The sequence below is a fragment of the Equus caballus genome, chromosome 28 (genome assembly GCF_041296265.1).
Source record: "Equus caballus isolate H_3958 breed thoroughbred chromosome 28, TB-T2T, whole genome shotgun sequence".
Classification (NCBI taxonomy): domain Eukaryota; kingdom Metazoa; phylum Chordata; class Mammalia; order Perissodactyla; family Equidae; genus Equus; species Equus caballus.
This window is the reverse complement of record NC_091711.1, coordinates 46,347,028-46,355,567: the sequence shown is the minus strand read 5'-3', so window position 1 is coordinate 46,355,567 and position 8,540 is coordinate 46,347,028. Positions and strand designations below refer to the sequence as shown.

Below are 8,540 nucleotides of genomic sequence, written 5' to 3'. Positions count from 1 at the left end.
TGGGCTGCCAAGGCAGAGCGCGCCAAGCTTAACCACTACACCATGGGGCCAGACCCCTTGCTTATTTCTTTAGAAGAGGAAAAAGTACTCCTTTATATAATTCAGATACTTACCATTTTCAGTGTTCTTCATTACCTCCTAAATATCCAAGTTTCAATCGTCAGTTCCCACCACCTTGAAGAAATTCCTTTGGCATTTTTTTGTAGTGCAGATCTGCTGGTGAAAAAATTCTTCAGTTTTCTTTTACTTAAAAAAAAAGCTTTTATTTAGCATTCACTCTTGAAGAGTATTTTTGGTTGATACAGGATTCTGTTTCAACACTTTGCCCTCCTTTGGGCACTTTGCTTTCTTGTCCCTTTATTGATGGAAGATAACGTTCCACCGTCTTTCAGCCTTCATAGTTCCGGCAGACAAGTCAGCTGACTTCAGTTGTTGGTCTATTGTGTGAAGCGTTTCATTTTTCTCTGCAGGGTTTCAGCATTTTCTCTTTACCTGTGGTTCCCAGAAGTTTCAGAATAGTGTCCCTAGGTGTAGTTTCCTTCGTATTTTATCCAGTGTGGGGTTTCCTGAGATTATTAAATCTGAAAATTTAAGTCTTTCACCAAATTTGGGATATTTTGGGTCATTAACTTTCAAATATTTTTTGTCCTGTTCTCTCTCTCCACCACATCCGGAGCTCTGGTTATGTGTATGTAAGATATTTTGATATTGCCCCACAGGTCTCTGAGGCTCAGACTTTTTCAATCCTTTCATTCTTTGTTCTTCAGATTGGGTCATTTCTGTTGGTCTGGCTTCAAGGTCACTGATTCTTCCCTGTCATCTCCATTCTCTTACTAAACACAGCCAGTTTGGGTTTTTTTTAAATTTCAGATATTGTCTTTTGCTTTTCCAGAATTCTTCTGTGTTTTTTATGATTTCTATTTTTATTTTTTATTTGGTTTCCTATCTTTCCATTTATCATAAGCATATTTTTCTTTATATATTTGAGGATGCCTGTAATAGCTACTTTAACATCCTTGACTGTCATTTCCAACATGTACATCATTTGAAGTTTGTTGTCCGTTGATTGTTTCACAGTGGGTTACATTTTCCTGGTTCTTCAAATGACAAATAATTTTTAATTGCCTCTTGGACATTGTGAATATTGTGTTGTAGAGATCTTACGTTCTGTTATATTCCTCTGAAGAGTGTTGGTTTTGGTTTTCTTCTTTAGCAGGTGTTTAACTTGGATAGACTAAGATTGCAAACTCTGTCTATGGGTAGCTCAAACCAGTTCAGCTCTTTTATCATAGCTGGTGTCTGTCCCACATGTGTGTGGCTCAGAGACCAGGCACAACTTTGGGCAGAGTTTATGCACAGAATTTGGCTTTCCTCTATGGCTTTTTCCTGTCTAGAATTCCCTGGAATTCCCACTTTCTAGAGCCTGTAGTTGTCCCAAACTCTGTCCTCTGTTCTTCAAGCCAAAAGGCCTGTGACTTTCTGTTGAAGACATGGCCACTCCAGCAGAAGTGCCGGCTTTGGCCTCGTTCAGGTCAAAAGCCACATAAAGGGAGCGCATCCTGTGCCATGCCCTTTTCCAGTGTGGACTTCCCTCCAGAATCTGTCCTTGTTCATGATCCAGTGCCTTCAGGTCACTGCTGAAGTTTTTGTTTATTTTTCTTCTTTCGTATTTTGTCCAGAGCTCATTGATGTTGTCCATGGGAAGATCCAGTCCTGTAGGATTTCTTCAGCTGTAGGGGAAGCAGAACACTTAAGTACATTTCTTACAGACATAAAACACTTCCAAAGTAGTTAAGGACCCTTTTGTCCCTCTTCTCTAGGAGGAATTTGGCATGTCTCCTTCCTATTCACTTAATTTTTTTTTCCACATATATTGTTCAAAAAGAATAATACTGCTTAATTCATGAACAAGGTACAGGACTGAGGAGTTTCAAAACATTGAAAACTTTCAAAAACTTTTTAAAAGTAATGAAACAATATCATTCTGCACTGTTTTTCCTTCTCAGTGTAATATTTTGAGATCTATCCATGTTGAAACATATGGACCCAGTTTATTCATTTTAACTGCAGGACACTATTCAATCATACGGATGTAACTCCAATTCATCTGCTATTTCTTCTGCTGATGGACACGTAGGCTGCATCTAATTATTTCCTCTGACGACACCAGCACATGATGCCCTTGTGCCTACCTTTGGGGTTATTCCCCTAGACAACTGCTGGACCAGTGTTAACTTCACCAGCTTGCCAACATCACATGGAAGCGCCCGTTCAAAATATTAACGATGGTCATCTATGGGTGTAAACGTGATTTTCATTTTCTTTTAAAATTTTTTTTCTTTGAAAATAAGCCCGCAGCTTCCCCAAATCAACCAATGTATGCATTTTTCTAAGTTCCCAACTGTAAACACACGCAATCTTTGACAAAGTACGCGGAAACTTTGTGGAAAGTGCCACATAATCTCCAAGGAGAATGTGTCAGCTGGGCGTAGAGAAGGCGGAAAACTCAAGAGAGAAACTGTTAAGAAAAACATAGCAATTCACACACAAAAAATGCTTTCACAAAATACTTTTTTTTAAATGGACAATTCAATTTTAAGTGATATTTTCAGTCACTGAATTTTTTTTCCCCACCAGCAGTTACTGTTCTTATAACAAAACAGTAATGCTTTTTGTTATCAAACCAACAGCAGACCTTGTCCTCTCCCGACCCCCCCATCTCAGAGGAGGGCACGACCCTCAGTTGCCCACATATCTCAAGCCAGAAAACCGGGAGGTGCCCGTGACTCTCTGCTCTGTCTCCCCTCTCCCTCCCGCACCTGCCTGTGTCCTGTAGCTCTGAAAACTCTTAAGCACCCTGCTCACCTCCATAACTGTGACTGGCAGCGGCTGGCACAAAGCACGTGGAATTGCCAAGTGGACACTGCCTTTCCCGTTATACAGATGAGAGAAGCTCGAGAAACTTACCCGGGTCACACACCCACCACGGAGGCCAGAAACCTAAGCTGAGCCTTCTGACTCTGAACTCTCCCAGCCGGGCGAAATGACTTGCCTACAGCCGCACAGCTGTGACTCTGAGCTGGTACCAGAAGCGGGGTGCCCAGCCCTGCTCCCCCAGCGATGGCTCTCTCCGGAGAGACCATGTGCTTTGCTTCTGACTTTTGTGTTCTGGACAGGACTCAGTAACTCACCGTAGATGTCAGCGACAAGTTCTGGGCAGCCCGCAAATCTCTGCAGTCACTTAAAACCTCTGTCATTTCTGCAGAAGTGAATGTTTGCACAATTTATTCCACACGTCCTGTCAACAGAGACACCCCGGAGTCCTCATTTCCGCATCACATTTCATTGTTTTAAGCTGAAATGCGCCGCGTGTGCTTCCAACACGTTAATATTACCATAATCGCTTTCTCTTGCTGGGGAGGCGATCAGGAAATTGTGCTTTGATACGAGGGAGGGTGACCAGGTCCCGCTGTGCTGAAGCCAGGATTCCACGATTACCGGTTGTGAAAGGGGGTCTGTTACCAAAGGCCCACAGGAGAGCATCTCGGGGCCACCTCTCGGAGCCAGAAAATTTGAAACATCTATTCCAGAAGCGTGCGTCACGCTGTAAACCTCGCTGCATAATGCATGAGGGCTGACGTAGTGTCGTCGTTAATTCTGGTGTTCACAGTGGTGTGCTCTTGAGGGGGCCGTCATTTCTTGCTCAGGTTTTTTTTTCCTTTTTTGCCCTGGCAACAGATCTCCGAGGCCGTTTTAGGGTTGTTCTGAATTGTGTGAGTACAAGACACCTTCCCCGGCGGGGGCAGAGGCCAGGCGGCCTTCTCAGAGGCCGTGGCTGTGGGGGGGCCAGTGGCAGGTTTGCCTCGGGCTCTAAACGGAGCCCCCTGGTCTGGGCTCCCTGTGCCTGCTGGGGTTAGTCAGAGATGGAGGGTTGCATTTTTTAAAAAAAGAAACAAGAATGAAAAAAACAAAAGAAAAAGGCTTTGGAGCAGGAAAGAAATGAACCAATAATTGCTTTTCAAGCTGCACAAGACACTCGTTCTGGTCCAGGTTAACTGGAGAAAGAGCAGGAAGGAACAGAAGAGACAAGTAAGGAGGAATGGTGACGGAGTGGGGAGGAAAACAAGAACTGGGGAGAGAGGGCGATGCGGAGACGAGGAAAGGGACCGTGAGGCAGGAGGAGCTGGGAGGAGACAGGTGAAGAGTCCAGAAGACTCCGCTCAGATCAGCAGGCCCTGACGGCCCCCTGCAATGCCCAGGGCTGGGGGCTGGAGCCCTGGGGCAGTGAGGGGGCCATGGCCGTCCAGCTCTGTGAGGCTGGCCTGGGGTGAGCCTCTTGAAGGCCACCCCAGCAGAAGGCTGCCCAGGGTCCAACGTCTGCGAGCTCCAGGGGCCCTTGCAACCGATGTCCTCTGCTCAGGGCAATTGCAGTTGCCGAAGAGGTGTGCCCGGGGAGCCGGACAGAGTCGAGGAGCGTGGACGGCCATCTAGGGGACCAAAACCTGCGCTAAACTCAAAGATCTGGACAGTTCCTGTACAACCAGGAAATGTTCTACTGTGTGGCGGCAGACAGATGACGTCCACGGTGGGTTGTTCAACTCTGTTCAGATGGGAACAGGCGCGTGGAGGCTGCACACGCTCCGACTGGGGTGGAGCCGATGAAGCTCAGCCTCCTGGCTTCCGGGCGGCGTGCTCAGAGCTGGACGGCAGCGCACAGCATGAGTCTCCCCACTGCAAAGGTGGGAGGACCGGGGCCCAGGTGGCCCCCTTGGCCCCCGCAGCTTCCTGAACAAAGGCGGAGGAGCAGAGGGATGCGCAGGGCTCACCCCAGCTCCGCCAGTAACCAGCTGTGTGACTCTGACAAGTTCCTTTACTTCTCTGGGCGTCCCTGGGTGGGGGTGTGTAGACCAGGAATGAGAACTTCAGAGAAGAGAAACGTCATCAGACGGGATGAAGACTCCGGTCGCTCCCCCGACCCCCACACCCCCTCCCTCAGGAAGAGGAGGAATATTCTGACTGGCGCATCTGGGAGAGGGAGCCGAGCATGGCCAGCTGCATCCCCAGGAGCCAGCTGCCTGCAAGACTCGTGAATTCCAGCCCCGACCTTGCCGGGGGCCAGGGACCAGGCGGGGAGTCTGGCTCAGTCAGAGCGACAGTCAGCAGACGCCCTCGGCCACACATCTGAGGCTGTCTGTGGTCCGCTCCAGGGGGACATTTTGACCTCTCTCCATGGGCCTCCGGAGTCTGCCTCTCTCTGGATGTTCTGAGCTCTGGCGGGGACGAGGGGTGTCGCTGAAGCCCCCGCATGCCCCAACCGAGAATGCCTCCCCAGCGGGCTGCATGAGGCTTACGCGGCAGGCGGGGCAGGTCAGTCGGCACCACCCCGGGCCCACAGCAGGGACCCAGCGGAGGGGGCAGTTGTCCCCTCGCCAGCCTGTGGCCCCACATCGACCCTTGTTCATTGTCCACTGACCCCGCAGGAGGGACCCAGCTCGGCCCCCACCACGTCCACCCTGACGCCGCCGAGCCCTCCTCTCCAGGGAGGGCGTGTGCAGTCAGCAGCGGGGGCTCCCGCCCCAGCGCCCGGGCCCCAGCGCCAGCTCCTCTGCTCCAGAAATTTCAATAGGATCGGTGTCCTTACCACCCGAACGGCCAGGACTCAGGGACGCTGTGCTGCGACCCGGACACGGGAGAATCCGCATCAGAGAAGGACGCAGAACAGCCTCCTGCTCTCGGGGGACGGTCCTCGGGGCGAGGTGCCGTCTGTTCACTGACAGGCCTGGGAGATGGGTAAGCGGTCGCAAACCCTCCTTCAAAGACAGGGCGCAAGTCCGCACACCAGCAGATCAGGGAGTGGGCCCAATCACGGGGAGACGAGAAGCGAGGAGGTGAGCAGGGCGCCCATGCCCTCCAAGTCCAGGGAGGAGCCCCGGGCGGCCCCAAGGGTCCACACGGGCACCCGGGGTCACTGCCCAGTTGGGTGTAAGCGCCCCATGCCAGGCACGGAGAGGCCGGCGGGCTCCTGCAGTGGACTCTTGTCCTTTGCTCCCCTGCCCCCTGAGCAAGGCCTGGGGAGCTTGGCACGGCGTCTGACACACGGGAACCCGCGGAGGGTGCATGAGGCCCGTTATTAGGGCCTTATGAGTGTGGTGTCCTGGACTAAATGCTCGTGCCCCCCAAATCCATATGGCGAGGTCCTGAACCCCCAGAGTGGCTGTACTTGGAAAGGGGCCTCTATAGAGGTAATTAAGGCTAAATGAGGTCACTAGGCTGGGGCCCTGATCCCACAGGGTCAGTGTCCTTACAAGAAGAGACTCCAGAGAGCTCTCTGCCCCACCCCCTAACCACGTGAGGACAGAGCAAGAAGCCGGCCATCCGCAAGCCAGGAAGAGGGTCCTCGCCAGAAGCCGACGGTGCTGGCGCCCCATCTCCAACTTGCGGCTCCAGAACCATGTGACGTAAACGCCTGCTGTTTAAGGCCCGAGTCCGGTATTTGTTATGCGGCCCCAGCAAACCAACACACCTGGGGCGCCACCCCTCCCTCACTGCCAGGCCTGGGTGGGGCTTCACCCAGCCCCGGGGGCACGTGACTGACCCAAGCCAGGCAGCGCAGGCCCTGGCCACTGCGACTGGTCCAGGGTGGGCCTACACCCTAAGCTCGGCCAATCTGGGCGCATCTCTGGGCTTTTTGCAGAACGTGGAACCACGACTTCTCATCCTTACTCGCTGTGCTTGAAGCTGGAAACACGGGGCCCATCTTGCAACACTGCGGGTCGGCCCACCTGAGACCACAGGGCCACACACGTCCTGGAGCCCTCGGGCAGGCTGACTGCTTTAGGGCCCCAACTCTCCACCCACCCCACAGTCACACCCTTTGCCAAATGATGTTGCAGAGCCCTCCTGCTGTGACCCGGCCTTGGCTGTGAGAGTGGCTCTGACCAACGGGGCACAAGCACACGCACACCAGCCCAAAACTGTGCACACTTCAGCTGGCACCTCCATCTCCGTCTCCGTCGTGGGAACGTCCCCGTTCAGCCTATTAGAGGGACATGCGACCCGCAGGAGAGCCGAGTGCCCCCGCGGACCTCCAGTCAGCCCGGACACGTGGGCGGGCCCAGCCGAGACCAGGGCCGCCCCGCTGACCGACGGACCCGCGGACACTAACAAACAGCCGCTGCTGTACGTTCCGGGTTCGTCACACAGCATGAATAGCCGCAGGTCCCGGACACCAGCCCTGAGCCAACAAGCGCCCCGTGTCAGCTGAGCCACCCTGGGTTATGATCCTAACAGATCCATCATCTGATCTTGGCCCGCAGCTCAGGAACAACGGACAAGGGCCAAAGAACCAGAACCACGGAAGTTCCGCCCAAAGTTCACGAGAAGGTCATTTAATGGCAAGTGGACAAAACGCACAGGAGGCACAGATGGACAGACTTCAGTGTGGCACGTCCAGCACTAGAGGGGTCTCCTGGCCTCCGTCAGGGGACGCGGAGGCACGGCGGGTGCAGTGGGGCCTGCGGTGCGTCCGTCTCCGGCGCAGCCTCCAGCCAAGGGGCCGCCCCGCTCGCCGGCCTCAGCCGAGCCGGCGCCGAGCACCCCGCGCGCCTCCCGGGCGCTGAAGACCTGCCCGTAGTACTCGATCAGCAGCTCGGTGAACAGGTTCAGCGGCACGAGGGCACTGAGGGAGGACGCGCCCTGGGACGGCCAGATCAGGTTCAGCCCGAAGACACAGGCCAGCCTGGAGCTGTTCATTTTGTTAAAGATGCTCTCCTGGGACACCTGGAGAAGGACACACAGGAGACCATGGGGGCGACTGTGGGTTCCCAGTGGGAAGAGCCCTGGGCTGGAAGCCACCGGCCAGGAAGCCACCGGCCAGGGCCGTCACCTCGTGCAGCCCCTCCTGCTCTGGGCCTCCGTTCCCCGTCTGTCAAAGGAAGCACTCAGCCTCGGTGACTCGAGGGTGCCTCCGCGCCGACCCCCGATGATCTGTGATCCCAGTCTCCTCTTCCACTCCAGGGGACCCGGGAGCCCCCGGGGGGGGGGAGGGGCACTCTGGCACAGCAAGTACGAGCATGGCCTTTGGCGTCGCCCAGCCACGTGCTTAGTGATGTCCCCCCAGCCGGATGACCGCTCTGACCTCCGCACTCCGGCCAGTGAGTCAGGACCGTCAAGACCACAAAGCACACGGGGGAGGCTGGAGGGCTGACGAGAGGGTGTGAGGAGCTTGCCTCCCCGAGGGGCTCCCCATCCTTCTCGACCAGCACCTACAGCACCCCAGGAAGAGGGATACAGCACCCCTGCTTCACAGATGAGGAAACTGAGGCCCAGAAGGTGCAAGAGACTTGTCCAAGGTCACATGGCCAGTGAGTGTCACGGGGGCCATGCGGGCCCATCTGAGCCAGGTCTGGTCTCTTCTCCTCACCTCCCGGGTCCCAGGGACCTCTCAGAATCAGAAGCAGGGACCATGTCAGGAGAGCAGAGAACTACAGCGGGGCATGGCGGGCCCCCCTACTAGAGCCAGTGAGGATGACTGGACATGC

At 54.3% G+C, this 8,540-nt stretch overlaps 1 protein-coding gene across 12 annotated transcripts in view; it reads right to left on the bottom strand.

The window, feature by feature from the left end:
* Nucleotides 1-904: 904 nt before the first annotated feature.
* The window catches only part of ARHGAP8 (Rho GTPase activating protein 8), a 71,924-nt gene continuing 64,288 nt past the window's right edge, over nucleotides 905-8,540 (bottom strand). For 8 of the 12 annotated variants that reach the window (XM_023631380.2, XM_070254403.1, XM_070254400.1 and 5 more), the window contains one exon: nucleotides 7,373-7,779. In XM_023631380.2, the coding sequence (XP_023487148.1) occupies nucleotides 7,456-7,779 (324 nt within the window). In that variant the 3' untranslated portion in view covers nucleotides 7,373-7,455. Of the gene's footprint in view, nucleotides 1,731-7,372; nucleotides 7,780-8,540 lie in introns of those variants that run through there. The other 4 variants (XM_070254409.1, XM_070254407.1, XM_070254408.1 and 1 more) reach the window with 1 other exon arrangement.